The sequence below is a fragment of the Podarcis cretensis genome (assembly GCF_951804945.1).
Source record: "Podarcis cretensis genome assembly, chromosome: 11".
NCBI lineage: Eukaryota > Metazoa > Chordata > Lepidosauria > Squamata > Lacertidae > Podarcis > Podarcis cretensis.
This window is the reverse complement of record NC_137180.1, coordinates 55486872-55504019: the sequence shown is the minus strand read 5'-3', so window position 1 is coordinate 55504019 and position 17148 is coordinate 55486872. Positions and strand designations below refer to the sequence as shown.

Below are 17148 nucleotides of genomic sequence, written 5' to 3'. Positions count from 1 at the left end.
AGTGCACAATGCCTATGCTTTAAAGGCCAGACCTGAATGCAAGGTTCAGCTTAAAAGATTCAAGACAGCCTTGTATTGGCTGCTAGCCAGAGCTTATAGCAGAAAAGCTTCAGCATCTCTCTTTAATGGGGGAGAAAGGAGCCTGGGCAACACTAGCCAAGCTGGCAGACATCTAACAGAGTCTGCCACACACGCGGCAATTAATTCTCTTATCACTACGAATTTGAAAATTAGAGTTGGCAGTAGAGCGCTCATTTATTTTCAGGAGCAAAAGGAAGAGAGTACTCAGAAACTGGAGCAGTTGATAAAGAAACCTCTGTCAGTGCAGGAGAACGAAAACTTGGGACACAGATATTAGATTCAGCTCCAGCCTCCGCAATGATGCTGTAAGATCATCCCAGAGCCCAGTGTATAAGCCCAAACAGAGTGAGTTTCCTAGTCTCCTGAGCCACTGCAAAGTGCTTGGACTGTGTTGAACCTCCCTATCTTACACCCTGCTGCTCTTCCAGCCCATCTGTAAGCTCTTTGAACAGTGTTCTCCAACAGGCACTGTGCACTGCAGTTTCCATCATACCCAGGTAGCGTGGCCAATGGTCAGGGATGACAAGAGTCGTAGTCCAAAGCATCTGGTTCATGTCATGCCCCAGACTATAAACCTTGGCAACTCAGAAGGGGGTGTGGAACCACCCTCTGGTCCGTCTATGCACAGCTGCAGAAACTAGAGCATGAATGTCAGGGGGCTGCCATTGGAAGGGGGGGGGGAGCCAGGGGGATACAGACAGCGTCCGGCACTTCTGAGGGGCAGTGCCTCATTGAGCGGTGGGGAAAGTCACGCCTCCAGTGGAGCAGAGTGGGAAGGGGGGAGCCAAGCGAGGGGAGGGTTCAAGGATGCTACTGAGAGCCCAAGCACCTCACCTAGCCTGGCTAGCCAGGAGGCAGTAACGCCGTTTCCGTCGCCCAGCTTACGCAGAGGGGTGAAATGTAAGGAGGGAAGGCGGAGATTTTGGGTGTCCAAGTTCTTATGTTGGAGGGGAAACCGGAAGGGGCCACTCCCGGAATCTGCAAGCGACTAAGACGGACATGAACTTTGTGATTCTGCACTGTATATAGTTTGCACCAATAAAACCTGTAAAAGACAGGTCGGAGTCTTGCCTGGTTACTCACGAGCAACCACCACAGGCACCTGACAATGAATGCCTTCCCCTGAACCCTGAAGAGACACCTCTGCCACCAGAGTCCAATGATTAGTTCACAGACTTCTCAGAAGGATCAGAAGAGTGCTGAGACAATATCCCAAACTACCTAGTTCTGCAGTTGCTCTAAGGTGTTGATGAGATAATTTGGATGTTCTGCCTCAACTGCACAATCACCAGCTGCACTCATGAAACCCACCCATAGAGCTCTCTCCAAGGTGTTGAACCCACTTTGTTTTGCCTTTCTGTGTGCACAGAACCCTGGGATCCTCTGCGCTTGGGCCGGCTTTCATCCGTAGCAGTAGGCACCCCCATGGGTCAGGACAGTACAATGTGGCAGGTAAGACTCTACCCATCTGAAAAAAAGTTCTCCCTGCGCCCCACACATTGCCTCTGTAGAATTAAGCAGAATGCCCTCCAACCGAAAGCCTGCCTGTTGCCGGCAAAGCTTTCTTTTGCTGAAGACTGATAAATTTTCTCTGCAGCAAAGCATAGTAAGAAAGGGCTTGCTAAAAACGAAATGATTTGATATACGAAAGGTGAAACACAGGAGAACAAAAGAGCATCTTTGAAAAGGGAATATTGATTCTGTTTCGAGACCAGGCTAATGCAAGTCTCGACTTCTGAAGACTATTATTGGGGTTGGGATCTGAATTCTCCATTAAAAATGAGCTGGGACAATGTTGACACGAAGTCACATTTGCAAGCACTGGCTGAGGCTTAAGTTACACAGCTGAAGGCAGCACGAGGGCAGCATCAATCTGCATTCAATCTTCCGAAACAACAACAGCAAGAACAACAACAGAAGTTAAGAATAGACTGTCTTGAACCAAGCAAACTTTGAAATTCTAAAAGCGGGTAAAATACTAAAGACCACTTTCCATGTCATGTGTTGCTGGCAGAAAACCCCTGGCAGCAGGCACAAGTCGGTAATGCCACAAGCACAAGAGGAGACTGGAACTCTGATCTGGTTGACTCAGAATAACCCCCCTCCAGCCCTTGCAGATGCATCTGGAAGGGCAATGAGCTGAAACAGGGAATTCACCAATGAAAAGCCTTCCATTTCCTCGAAGTTCTCCTAACTGTTAATTTCCACATTCTGCTTCAGCTTTCATACAATGTAAAAGCCGCTTCCAGAAAACTAATGGAACATAGTGATTGCTTGGTATTAATTTCCTGATTCGGGGGGGGGGGGAATCTGTTTGCGACCCCCTTAATTCGGAAAGTCGCAGGAGTAAAGTGATGAAATTGGGGGTGGGATACCGCCATGCAGTTCTTCTCTGCTGTTTTCATGGGGGGGACTGCAGTGGTGCCCCGCAAGACGAATGCCTCGCAAGACGGAAAACCCGCTAGACGAAAGGGTTTTCCGTTTTGGAGGCGCTTCGCAAAACGAATTTCCCTATGGGCTTGCTTCGCAAGACGAAAATGTCTTGCGAGTTCCTGCGGTTTTTCCCCCCCTCCCCCCCTTTTCCTAAGCCCTAAGCCGCTTATCAGCTGATCCGCTGATAAGCCGCTTAACAGCTGATCCGCTAAAAGCCACTAAACCGCTAATAGCGCTAATCCGCTAAGCTGTCAATGGGCTTGCTTCGCAAGATGAAAAAACCGCTATACGAAGAGCCTCACGGAACGGATTAATTTCGTCTTGCGAGGCACCACTGTATTATTTGAAGAACCAACCCAGCATACGGAACATAGCAATGGGGTCCGCTCCAGATCTGCTCACAATTAAGAACTTTGGAAACGGATTGAGAGACAGGGCCCCTGCAGAAAATGTTGCATAACTTCAAATATTTTCTGCAACATCAGTTCACTCACACAAATTTGGATGCTGTAATTTCAAAGCACTGGACGTTTTATGGCTTATCAGTGTTTATTTTATTTCATGCATCTCAAATATTTTCCACCTCTCTCTTTTCATTTGAAATGTTTTTGTGTTTTTTAATGAAATCTTTCATCTTGTGTTTATATCTCTACAACGTGGTGTGGCGACTCTTTCAACAAGGTGTACGTATCGTAACACAAATGCTCTTTCCCTCCCAGATTGCCCCAAAGTAGAAGTATTTATGCCACAGTTGAGTTGGCCCTTACCTCCATGATAGGACTGGAAGCCAGAACTTTCTCTTCAATATTGGTTTCGCTGGAGGAGCCTCCAACAGATGCGAAGTAGCGCATGGCATATTTGGCAGAGACGGTTTTGCCGGCACCAGACTCCCCGCTAACAATAATGGACTGGTTCTTCTCATCCCTGTATGAGGAAGAATGAGGCAGGTGTTACATTTAACCTCTTAACATTGCTCTCTTTTCTTGGCCGGCTCATATTACTTCATATTGTCTGCCTCCCATTTGAGTTCCATTTACCTGGAATGGGCCGATGGCTATTTCATTTCATGTAAAGAATTGATATCGCAAGGATCTAAACTTCTCAGTTATTTGAAACTTGGTTTATTTATTTCAAAATGTGTCCTGCCTTCCTAAAAAGTTAAAGGTAGGAAATGGAGAAAAAAAGAGAGCATATTTGCATGTGCGAGCACAAACACACAGAGCTGTTTGCCTCTACATAGTTCCATCCTTATTTCAGACATTGTGATATATCAATATACTGCAATGTTTAGCTGGTGATATATCGTGATGTTGAAAACCTGATATCTCCCAGTCCTGACAGCTGGTCCAAGACATTTTGCCACCTGAGGTGAAGAAGAAGATGGTGCCTCCCCATTCCTTTTACAAAGGTGACCAGACTGGTATCTGAATCTTATTTCAGCGCTAGAAATTAATCGCACTCTTGAAATTGGGAAGGGAACCATGTACACCAGTTTGAGATCCTTGGAAGATGGTACATAAGGTGCTACATAAATGTTATAAATAAATAAATCCCTATTTTTGCAAGCCTGCTGGCATACATTGTTTTCCTCGCTTTTGTTCTGAATCTTTAATTATTACTATTTTTTTTTTTAAAGGACCACCCCAGCCAATGAGGGATCACATAGCGAACATGTTCACTGCATGGTGCCATAGTCATGTGGTCGGCCACTGTGTGAACAGGATGCTGGACTAGATAGGCCATTGGGTTGATCCTTCAGGCTCTTCTTATGTTCTTAATTAACCCATTAATGTTTAATGTGCTACTAATCCAAAGTGCAACTAATCAATAGATGGTTTTGATTGTGCTTTATTGCACTTAATTGCTTTGATGTTGTTAGCTGCTTTCATGATCAATATGGAAAGAAGGAGCAGAAGTGACTGAAATAAATAAAAATCTTAAGCAGCAAAATTCCAGATCTTGAAAATACTTGAACAATGTTAAGAATCTTGTTGGTGGGAGGGAGGAAAGGGACTCATTTTGAGGTGACAGAGGATTCACTTCACTCAGTAGCTCCTTATACCTCCTTGTGATTAGCAAACCCAGAAATACGCAAAATAAGCAAAAATGCAAAAACATATTTAGTCTGCCTGATTAAAGCAGCTCTCTGAGCTTTGCTTACGACCGGCGAGAAGCTGTGGTACCTTATTTATTCAGATTTAGAGACCACCCTACACCACATAGCATGAGACTATTCAAATATTATATTAACATATCATTAAAAGTCTCCTCTTTTCTGCTAGCTTAAACCTGATCCTGAATCAACAACTCAGAACAGATAGTACAGAATTATGATTCTGTCAGTGCAACGGAAGCACAACCCAAGCTTTAATCAGAACCAAGTTGCTTGTGCCTCCTTGAACATCCCCAGAACAGAAACCACAGAATGGCTGGAAGTTAATTTACTGCAAGAACCCTGTGAGGTGGGTTAGGGCTGAGTGGCCCAAGGTCGCACACTGAGCTTCACTGCAGGGCAGGATTTGAACTCGGATCTCCAAGGTCCTACTCAAACACTCTAGCCTCTATGTCACACAGGCACACTCTCTGCCTTCTTCCTGCCACCTCATTATTGGTACAGACTGCACATACGGCCTAGGGACGTGGGTGGCACTGTGGGTTAAACCACAGAGCCTAGGACTTGCTGATCAGAAGGTCGGTGGTTCGAATCCCCGCTATGGGGTGAGCGCCCATTGCTCGGTCCCTGCTACTGCCAACCTAGCAGTTCAAAAGCACATCAAAGTGCAAGTAGATAAATAGGTACCACTCTGGCGGGAAGGTAGACGGCATTTCCGTGCGCTGCTCTGGTTCGCCAGAAGTGGCTTAGTCATGCTGGCCACATGACCCGGAAGCTGTACGCCGGCTCCCTCAGCCAATAAAGTGAGATGAGTGCTGCAACCCCAGAATCGGCCACGACTGGACCTAATGGTCAGGGGTCCCTTTACCTTTACCTTTACCTTTACCTTTACCTTTACCTTTACCTGCACTTATGGCTGCCCCTGTCTTTCCTCCCATGGGTTTGTTTGGATTTATTTGTTGCCCCCAAGATGGACCACGAGGCTGTGGTTGTCAATAAGAAAAGGGGAGGGGAGGCTGCCTGCTTCCCACCTCCTCCTTTGATTTCACCTGCTCTAGACCAAGTGAATGAGGCTTGTAGGTCTGAGTGTGTGGAGGAGGAATAGCCACACAGCCTCTGCCCTGCCCTGTGGAGGTTGGCTCTTCCTGGCATTAAAAACTCAGATATATAATATAGGAACCATATCACTCCTTAAACCAAGGTTGCAGTCGCCAAAACTGAATGTCTAGTTGCCATTTTGGAGCAAGACAGCTCTAAAGTCTTATTTTTCTAAGGACGGACTGACTACTTTGATTCTCAGTTAAACGCCTGGCTAGTTCAGATGACAACCTTGAGCTAGGTTAAGAGCTTTGAGAACTTACCATATTTTTCGCTCTATAAGGCGCACCTGACCATAAGACGCTCCTAGTTTTAGAGGAGGAGAACAAGAAAGAAAAAAAATTCTCTCCCTCTCTGCGCAGCGCCTTTCCAGCAAAGCGGGAGGAGAAATGGAAGGGGCTCCATTTCTCCTGCCGCTTCACTGAAGGGGCGCTGTGCAGAGAGGGAGGCTCCCACTGATCTCAGGAGGCTTCGGGCAGCTATCCCTGAAGCCAGGAGAGCAAGAGGGATCGGTGCGCACTGATCCCTCTTGCTCTCCTGGCTTCAGCAAAAGCTGTGCAGCCTGCATTCGCTCCATAAGACACACATGAATTTCCCCTTCCTTTTTAGGAGGGGAAAAGTGCATCTTATAGAGCGAAAAATACGGTAAAGAAGAAAAGCCTCTTGATCCAGGGAAAGTCCATATATATTGGCCTATTCCAACCTCTCTTTCTTAATACATCTGCTGAGGCTGCACAGAAAAGGCAATTTGTTTCCACTGATTCATTCCAATTGTACAGATAAAATATAACTGCTAAGAATTCTACAGCATGGGGTATTAATGTGTGGAAGCAGTCCGGATCCAATTACCCTCATATGGTGGAGATATCAGGCGCCATCCTTCAACCCAGGCATCTTCACTTGGTCACAAGTGGTCGAAAGCCAGGTGAAAAATGCGCCTGGCTCCTGGCTAATTTCAAACACTGCTGGTGAGGGGACAAAGGCTGTCGGTTCTCTTCTGTTATTCCTCATTGCTCAAGATCTAGGCCACCAGGCATGTCAATCCTGAGATTCAGGCCCAATGTGGCTGAACTTTTGCTCTCTCTCTCTTTTTTTTAATATAGGGTTTGGGGCTCTAGGAGCTGAATAACAATGGAAGGAGTGAGTGGGGGGTTCCCAGCCCATCGCCTTCTCATTCCTCCACTCTGGACCCGATGCTTCAAGATGGCTCTGCCTGGGTGTGGGCCTCTTTCAGCAAGCAGCAACTGCACCCAGAGCCTCACTGGACGTCTCCCTCCCATAGATCTATCCGAGCTCTCCATTTGGCTCCAGACCTGCCGGGACTCACATGCAGGTAGGTGCCTCTGCCTTCGAGAGCTAACAGCCTTCTAGGCAAAACACACTTCAAGACTCACTGCCCTGGAGAAAATGTAAGATTTGCAAATCTACTCTTATAAGCATCATACACAGAGGGCGATTTTTAAAAGAAAGACTGCATGCATTAGAGAACGGAGTGGACTCTGCAGAGTTTCCAAAGATACCATCTGCTCCTTCGAGTCATGGGGAATCCCAAGAGTAACAGTCACTGTCTGCTGTCCAAAGTTCCCCGCCCATTATTTCCAGATGGGACTTTTTTGTGAATCAATCTCCAACATCCCAGGATGAATTCAACTGCCATGCACCATTTAACACTTTGATTTTAAACTAGATGTGTTTCAAGTACCGTATTTTTCGCTCTATAAGATGCACTTTCCCCTTCCTAAAAAGTAAGGGGAAATGTGTGTGCGTCTTATGGAGCGAATGCAGGATGCACAGCTATCGCTGAAGCCAGGAGAGCAAGAGGGATCGGTGCACACTGATTCTTCTTGCTCTCCTGGCTTCAGCGATAGCCACGCAAAGCCTCTTGAGTGAAGCTGGAGGCTTTGCGTTGCTTTCTTGTTTTCCTTCTCTAAAAACTAGGTGCGTCTTATGGTCGGGTGTGTCTTACAGAGTGAAAAATACGGTAAGTTTCAACCAGAGGTTCTCTTCTTGTTGAAGGGGTGGGGGTGGGGGTGGGGAAAGAAAATGGACCCATGATAGCTACTCTTCACTCTGCTGATATGGCAGCGGAAGAGAAATCTAAGCCACATCAGACAGGCAGGTAGAATGAAACAAGGAGGAATAGGCAGGAAAATTACCCCACACCCAGAATGAAGACTCAACACTCAAGCATTTGGTTAAAGGTTATATTTATTACTATAAACAAATAACACCTTGCGCCAAGCAAACCCAACAAGTGCAGGCAGTTATAATCTGTACATGCAGGAGATTTCCTGCCTGCTTCCAAGAGCCAAACTACCAAAGAGAAGCTCCAGCACTTACACAGGTGTGGTGGTGCCTCTCCCCCAAAAGAGAAGTTGTGGGGGTGTGAACTGACCTTTCCAAGCCACAACCACCCCCCCACTGTTCAGCATTCAGCAGGTGGCCAACAGCAGGTCCCAAGAGCACAAAACCAAACCCCCCGCCCCCTAGCTGAAACCGCAAAAAGAGGAAGAGCTTGAGGGAGGAGCTTCCTTTATACCAGCCCAAAGAGGCTGCATCAAACTTGAACCAGAGGCCATGTGGATAATCCCTCACCCGCTCCCTTTGGGAGCAGACCTTGTGAGCCTTCCTCCTAAAAGCAGGTGGGGTAAATTCACCCCAGCGAAAGCCTGGAAGTGGCATCGCCAAATCTGCACGATGCTACCAAATTGGAGAGACAGATTGTAAACGTTCTCCTACCTGTGCAGAACAGAAAGCAATGTTTTCACATGGTGATTCCTGTGGTTGTTCTAGCATAAAAACTTGTGCCCCACTTTTCCAAATCAGTTTGCGTGCTGGCAAGTGTTTTGGCTTGAGAGCCTCAGAAGGCCTTAGTCATGCTGGCCACATGACCCGGAAGCTGTACGCCAGCTCCCTCGGCCAATAAAGCAAGATGAGCGCCACAACCCCAGAGTCGACCATGACTGGACCTAATGGTCAGGGGTCCCTTTACCTTTAAGGAAAGGTCAACTTCCTGCAACCGTTTCAGGGGTCAAACCTTAAATACGGAGACAAACAACAGGAAGACACACAAGCCAATCTAGTTGCCAACAGCTTCTCATCTGAAGCCAGTCCCGAGCCATCAGGCAGGCCAAAGACAGAGGTGGTGGCTCACGAACTCACATATTCCAATAGAAGTAAAGGCTCTGTCGGAGTCGCATCTGAGGCACATACAGGATACTTTAAGGTCCTTATCTGCCTAAAACCTTCAAAAGAGCGCCTCTTCAGTGGTGGGACCCTGGACTATGCAACACTCACTCTACCCAGAACTTACCTAGATAGCATTTAGAAGGGCTTTAAAAACATAAAATTATACGTTGACTGGAGACTTTTAGGTTGCTGCTTTTATGTTGCTGGTGTTTATTTTTAATTATGCTGTTTTACACTGTTCTTTAATATTGTTGCTTTCATGTTTATTTTTAATTTGCTTTGTTGCAATGTGAATTTTTGGTAAGTCCTGGGAACCCGGTGAAAAGCAGGAGGAAATCAACTCAAACAGATCAACCAACTACCCCTACCCTCCCATCACAGTGGGTGATTTTGTATTTTTGCTCACAGCTGATGGGAAGGAACAGAAAGTCATTTGCTGCTGCCGGCATAGGTCTGGATGGGTGAAGTCAAACTAGTCCCTCTTACAACTTACGCTTCAGTTCTCCGAAAAACACCAAAGCTGCAAAGAATTTTTATTTATTACTTGTACTCCAGGAGAGATTGCATGCGTTTGCTACACAATTTGGTGCACTGCTCCCCAAGACCCCATATGAAAACCCCTCTGACAGCCACATCAACAAGCTTAAGGAACACTGGAAAACCCTCCATCATCCTTCCCTTAAATTACGTAGGATAGAGATGGATCTATGGGTAGCAAACCGCTATTGTTCTGCACAAAACAGCAAAAAACAAATCAGAGCACAGACACTCCATGCTCTTCCCATTGCAATAAAAAGCTTTCAACTTTGGAAGACGCATTACTACTACATATTGGTCCAGGTTAAGCATTACAGGAGTTATCAATAAAGCAGTTGTCCTATATGGAGAGCATAGCTCAATGGCAAATGTGGTATTTTAAAGAGAGGAATAAGAACTGTGTCCTGTTCTCCCCACCCCGATCTGTGATATTTCACAACAGGTCAGATGACAAGAGTACCCTCAGCTGCAAAAAACCCCCCACTGCAGTAGACAGAAACAGAAACAGACAAAAGGACGCACTTCTTCACACAATGCATTAATTGAACTTGGGGAGTTCGCTGCCACAAGATGTGGCGATAGTCTCTAAATTTAGGCAATGCTTTTTAAATTCCTAAAGGGTAAGTTGACCAAAAGGAATCAGCCGTGACAATGGGCTCATGCAACAAAATGCAGCTGAGCATTCTCACCTAACAGAAACGCTGGGTTCCAGCCAGCCATGTGCTCCTGCAAGATACTCTATTGCATGTTTTTCATTCCACCCCAGTTTTTCCATTGCTGAGGTCAAACAAGAGGTGAAGGCCACCCATCACTTTCTTTCCCCGCTTATGGGCTTGCCTTGGCAGAAAAGCAGAATATTTGGCTAGGTGAACTGTCCACATAGCACAAAACATGTTAAAAAGGACAAAAAATATATTCAACCCCTATGTGAGGAATGTAAAATTCCACCTCTCCAGCTAGTGACCCAAGAGAGAGATGAGGTTCCAAATACTGTATTTTTTGCTCTATAAGACTCACTTTTCCCCTCCTAAAAAGTAAGGGGAAATGTGTGTGCGTCTAATGGAGCGAATGCAGGCTGCGCAGCTATCCCAGAAGCCAGAATAGCAAGAAGGATTGCTGCTTTCACTGCGCAGCGATCCCTCTTGCTGTTCTAGCTTCTGAGATTCAGAATATTTTTTTTCTTGTTTTCCTCCTCCAAAAACTAGGTGTGTCTTGTGGTCTGGTGCGCCTTATAGAGCGAAAAATATGGTGCTTGCAACCCCACCCCACCCCCACCCTCAATTGCAGGTAGACCAAGCAATACCAAGGGAACTGAAATCTGGATGCAACAAGTTTTCCAGATCTGCCAAATTCAGGAACACAGCTGTCAATCTTCCCTGCACATTTACCCTTCTAAAGTGCACACCCGCTAAGGCACACTCACGCATACATATATACAAGGAATCCCTGTGGACAACGGAAGTGATAAAAAGACCCAGCAAACACCATTTGCTGCTAAGCAATCAGCCTGCCAAGATTTATTTTCCCTCCCTCACTTTTCACAAAAGATTTGCCTGAACAGCTGACCCCTTGTTTGTTCAGAAACACTCAGCTGGGTGCTTCAGACCTAGCCAAGTTTACAATTTGGATTTGAAAGGCCAGTTTTAAGACATGAAGCACAGAATACAATGGCGCCAGCATTCTCAGCCTTCTGCAGGATTTTGAAGGGTCCTGGGCAAGCTGCCTTTGGTGACGGCCATCTCCCCCATGCATACTGCTGCCTGGGCTCCCAGCGGAGATGCTGCAACAAGGAGGGCATAAGGAATGCATGAAGCAGCCCTCACAGATCAAACGTCATTGTTAGAAATCCTCTCAAAAATCCTCTCAAAAATTAGAAACTGAACTGTTAGAATCTAGTACTAAGAACTTGTCAAGAATGTATAACTTGCTGTTGAAATGGAATACACAAGATGAAACGGTTAAATCTGCAATGATTAAATGGGCCCAGGATGTTGGTCATGACATAATGTTTGCTGACTGGGAAAAGTTATGGACCACCGGGATTAAATTCACGGCATGTAATGCCTTGAGAGAAAATATTATGAAAATGATTTATAGGTGGTACATGACCCCAGTCAAGCTTGCGAAAATCTATCATTCGCCCGAGAACAAATGTTGGAAATGTAAAGAAAGAGAAGGAACATTCTTTCACCTTTGGTGGACGTGCCCAAGGATTAAGGCTTTCTGGGAACTGATCTATAATGAACTGAAAAAGGTACTTAGGTACACTTTTCCTAAGAAACCAGAGGCCTTTCTCCTGGGCATGGTCGGCCAAGTGGTTGTAAAGAAGGATAGAACTTTTTGTATGTATGCTACAACAGCAGCAAGAATTCTTATAGCAAAGTACTGGAAGACACAAGATCTACCCACCGTGGAAGAGTGGCAGATGAAAGTGATTGACTACATGGGCCTGGCAGAGATGACGAGCAGAATCCGAGACCAGGGAAGAGCAACGGCGGAAGAAGATTGGAAAAAATTTAAAGACTATTTAAAGAAATACTCTAAAATTAGTGAATGCTAGATTGATGTTGAATAAGAAAAATAGGGGTTAACAGCGATTATGATTAAGTGGAAGAAAATGAATGTTTTTATAATAAATTTGAAAGTAAGGGAGGGATTTGTTAATTAATTAATTTGACATGAGAATGCAGAAAGGGGAGGTACGAGGAAGTCGGGAGAGTAAGAAATATGAAATTAAGAGCAGGAAATTATACATGTTGCATTTTATTGTTTTTTGTTGTTTTGTTCTATTTGTTAAAAAATATATGGAAAATTGAATAAAAACTATTTAAAAAAAAAAAAAACAAACGTCATTGTTAGAGCATGTGTGTCGCCTGACACAACCTCTGGCAGTGTACTCTTTGCAATGTACCCCGTTCACATACTCAAGCACGAATCATCGTGACAAGACATAGAGAAGAGTTTATGTGGAATGGGCAATACAAGATTGCATACTGTTGTAAACAAAAATTGCCCTTTTCCCTTATGGGGTATCCAAGAGCCCATATAGAGTCCTTACATAGGTTCCCTATTGGTAGGAGAGAATAACAGAGGCCAACCAGAGAATATTGAGAAGCAAAGCAGCTAGTAAGCTTGATCTTTATTGATCTGTTGCAACAGGGTGCTCACCTCATCCGCAGGAGAGAGGAGGGACCCCGAAAAATGGCGCACAAGGCCTTATAAAGACTTTTGAAATTGCCACCCTGTAGATCAAGATCACCCCCAGAAACATCATACATACATCACAGAAGGGGTGTAACCTAAGACCACCCCTCAGATACATCACACCTACATCACAGAAAAGGCGGTCTAAAATAGAAATTTGAATATTGTTTTTCTCCTGTTGTTGTTTATCTCCTGTCTGGCAGGTTACTTGATTGGATTTCCTGGGGAGCCTGGCCAGTCTTTTGTAATGATAAATACTTAGTTCCTGCACCAGGTCACAGGCTCACACCCTATTCATATTTAAATGTGACCCTTAAGACAGGATTTGTGAGGAAAGAGACAATGGGAGGTTTTCCACTTTGATCTTGCAGAGAAAACATTGGCTCAGTTTAGGAATCAAAATGGTTCCAGGTTGGTCTTCCTGTGCTGATCTATGTACGTGCTTGGTTGGTACACTTATGAACATTACCATATATCTAAGACCATAAAATTCCTATCACAATACCCACTTTGTCCACTTGGTTTAGAGAAAAGAAAACTTTGAGGTGACACGAAAGAAGGGTCTCTTCCAGCTCTACAATTCTACGATTCAAGGTCCCGTGCAGCTCTTCTCCTAAACCCACCAAACCCAAGAAAAGCAGGAAAACTGGACAAAGCAAGATAAATCATGGGACATTTGTGGTACTTAAATTTATGTTACCTGCAAAAGCTGCAGAATTCAACTTCTCTCACTACAGAATGTTCATCTCATGCTTCTCAAACCCACTCTTTTTCAAGTAACACAAAGTTACCAAGTTAAACACGACTGATGGCTTTGTTAGCAAGAATATTAACAGAAATTATCTTTCCTGCACACAGCTAGGAGCTGCCCTCTCACGGCACAGGAGAGCAAAGAGATCAAACATCCACTTACTGGTAATAGCTTCAGCTCCTGCAGCTGGGCAAAGGTGAGTGAGTGGGTTCCCTTATTCTCACGCTAATCTTCAAGGCAGAAAATAACCTTTCCAGATGTCTGCAATTTAATTGATGCCACTAGCTCATGGATAGGCTAATTAAAAAGGTTAATGATGCTTCTTTGTATTCCTACCTTGCAAGCACGTTCCATCTAGCAAGAGCAAGGGCTCTGTCCCATGGATCTCCAGCCTTCCATTCCCAATTTTTTTTAAAAAAAGTGTTATTTTTTGCAAAATGCTTCATAGACCATAAGACTTCAGATCCACCACTTCTTATTGAAGATAAAGAAATGCTCATCTTATCCCACTTACCCTTACCCCTTACTTTAGACTACTGAAACAGTCAAAACTCAGCTGTTCACCTATGCGGAGCAAGAATTAACCTCCAGGTGACCAGACATGGAATCTCTGGTCAACTAGAAGAGTGTTTGGATAGTTCATTTTCCATCATCCAAATTGGATCTAAGCGGACAACACCTGCAGCTGTATAGCCTTGTCTATTGTTCTGTTGTGATGTAATGCACTTGTTCTGAGGTTATGTAAGTTTGGAATAACAGAATAATATTATGAGAGTTTTGGTGGGAGCCACAACCAGGAATCAGAATTGAGACACAAGAACAAGCCAGGAGATGGAGGCAGCAAAGACTATTGTTACCTAGGCAAAGTACTAGCCTGTACAGAAAGCCCTTCTAGAGTCAATAGCAAGCCTGGGTGAATAATATGCATATCTCAAATACTTAAACCTAGACAGCATCTTAAAAAGCAGAGACATCACCTTGCCAACAAAGGTCTGTATAGTTAAAGCTATGGTTTTCCCAGTAGTGATGTTTGAAAGTGAGAGCTGGACCATAAAGAAGGCTGATCGCCGAAGAATTGATGCTTTTGAATTATGGTGCTGGAGGAGACTCTTGAGAGTCCCATGGACTGCAAGAAGATCAAACCTCTCCATTCTGAAGGAAATCAGCCCTGAGTGCTCACTGGAAGGACAGATCGTGAAGCTGAGGCTCCAATACTTTGGCCACCTCATGAGAAAAGAAGGCTCCCTGGAAAAGACCCTGATGTTGGGAAAGATGGAGGGCACAAGGAGAAGGGGATGACAGAGGACGAGATGGTGGGACAGTGTTCTCAAAGCTACCAACATGAGTTTGACTAAACTGTGGGAGGTAGTGGAAGACAGGAGTGCCTGGCGTGCTCTGGTCCATGGGGTCACGAAGAGTCGGACACGACTAAGGTAAAGGTAAAGGTACCCTTGCCCGTACGGGCCAGTCTTGACAGACTCTGGGGTTGTGCGCCCATCTCACTTAAGAGGCCAGGGGCCAGCGCTGTCCGGAGACACTTCCGGGTCACGTGGCCAGCGTGACATCGCTGCTCTGGCGAGCCAGAGCCGCACACGGAAACGCCGTTTACCTTCCCGCAGGTAAGCGGTCCCTATTTATCTACTTGCACCCGGAGGTGCTTTCGAACTGCTAGGTTGGCAGGCGCTGGGACCGAGCAGCGGGAGCGCACCCCGCCGCAGGGATTCGAACTGCCGACCTTTCGATCGGCAAGCCCTAGGCGCTGAGGCTTTAACCCACAGCGCCACCTGCGTCCCTCGGACACGACTAAACAACAACAAATACTTAGGATTTTCCATTACAGTGGTACCTCGGGATGCAAACAGGATCCGTTCCGGGGCCCCGTTCGCATCCTGAACAGAACGTAAGATGCGGCAGCGTGTCTGCACATGCGCTTGACGTCATCATGAGCGTCTGCACATGCGAGCGGTGAAACCCGGAAGTAACGGGCTCCGTTACTTCTGGGTTGCCGCAGAGCGCAACGCGAAAGCGCTAAGCCTGAAGCACATTCAACCCGAGGTATGACTGTACTTGGAGCATGCCTAGGAAGATGCTCCAATTTGTGGTCCTGGTGGTTTACTACAAAGGGCAACTGAATGCAGAGATGTGGACTCCCAGTACCGGCCTAGGCACTTCCTGAAAGAGCTCATCACCTGCCCTCATGCCTGACAACTCAACCCCTTGCTCTCTAGTTACTGAGTTAAAAAATTCAAGACCAAAGGAGCTGACGTTTGTGCTACAGCTAGGTTTAACAAATGAGGCCCTGCTCCACAAAACAGCTACCTCTGCCTGTTCTAAATGAATCACGGTTAATTACTTTGCTCTACATTCAGGGACTGTGTGTTTCTCATTTGTCTATGTCAGTCTTCAAATGCTTTACACTACACAGAGAAAACGCAGCTCATCAATTCTGAAGTTCCCCCCAAGGCTTTCCCTGAAGGCAACACAAGGAGCTCGACTTGCAAGTCCAGGTTAAATTTGCCATGATTAGGCTAACAATGGATGGTTAGTCCTACTGTTCCATCACATTTCCAAGGTAGTGAGAAAGTAGCCATAGTGGGTCTTTATGTTCTGTTACCCACTTTTCAAGGTGGGGGATATCAATTTAAGGAAATAAAAAGGTAACAGGTCAGGTTGTCATTATGATTAACTATTGTGCTTATTATGACACCCAGCTCTACCTCTCTTTCAAATCAGAACCAGTGAAGGTCCTGTATGAGTGCCTGGAGGCGGTTGGAGGATGGATGGCGACTAACAGATTGAGGTTGAATCCTGACAAGACAGAAGTACTGTTTTGGAGGGACAGGGGGCAGGCGGATGTGGGGGACTCCCTGGTCCTGAATGGGGTAACTGTGCCCCTGAAGGACCAGGTGCGCAGCCTGGGAGTCATTCTGGACTCATAGCTGTCCATGGAGGCGCAGGTTAATTCTGTGTCCAGGGCAGCTGTCTACCAGCTCCATCTGGTACACAGGCTGAGACTCTACCTGCCTGTGGACTGTCTTGCCAGAGTAGTGCATGCTCTAGTTATCTCCCACTTAGGCTATTGCAATGCGCTCTATGTGGGGCTACCTTTGAAGGTGACCCGGAAACTGCAATTAATCCAGAATGCGGCAGCTAGACTGGTGACTGGGAGTGGCCGCTGGGACCACATAACACCGGTCCTGAGAGATCTGCATTGGCTCCCAGTACGTTTCCGAGCACAATTCAAAGTGTTGGTGCTGACCTTTAAAGCTCTAAACGGCCTCGGTCCTGTATAACTGAAGGAGTGTCTCCACCCCCATCATTCAGCCCGGACACTGAGATCCAGCACCGAGGGCCTTCTGGCGGTTCCCTCATTGCGAGAAGTGAGGTTACAGGGAACCAGACAGAGGGCCTTCTCGGTAGTGGTGCCCACCCTGTGGAATGCCCTCCCTTCAGATGTGAAGGAAATAAGCAGCTATCTTCTCTTTAAAAGACATCTGAAGGCAGCCCTGTTTAGGAAAGTTTTTATTATTTTATGTTGTATTGTTTTTAACACTTGATTGGAAGCCACCCAGAGTGGCTGGGGAAACAGCCAGATGGGTGGGGTATAAATAATAAATAATAATAATAATAATAATAATAATAATAATAATAATAACTATTATTATCACACAAAGTGTTTCATAGGCATTATACTGAATTGGATACAGAGTTGGAAGAGAACACGAGGATCATCTAATATCCA

At 45.7% G+C, this 17148-nt stretch overlaps 1 protein-coding gene across 3 annotated transcripts in view; it reads right to left on the bottom strand.

Moving 5' to 3' along the window:
- The window catches only part of MYO5B (myosin VB), a 320955-nt gene that overhangs the window by 158654 nt on the left and 145153 nt on the right, over positions 1-17148 (bottom strand). For all 3 annotated transcript variants that reach the window (XM_079994667.1, XM_079994668.1, XM_079994669.1), the window contains exon 5: positions 3282-3438. In XM_079994667.1, the coding sequence (XP_079850793.1) occupies positions 3282-3438 (157 nt within the window). The remainder of the gene's footprint in view (positions 1-3281; positions 3439-17148) is intronic.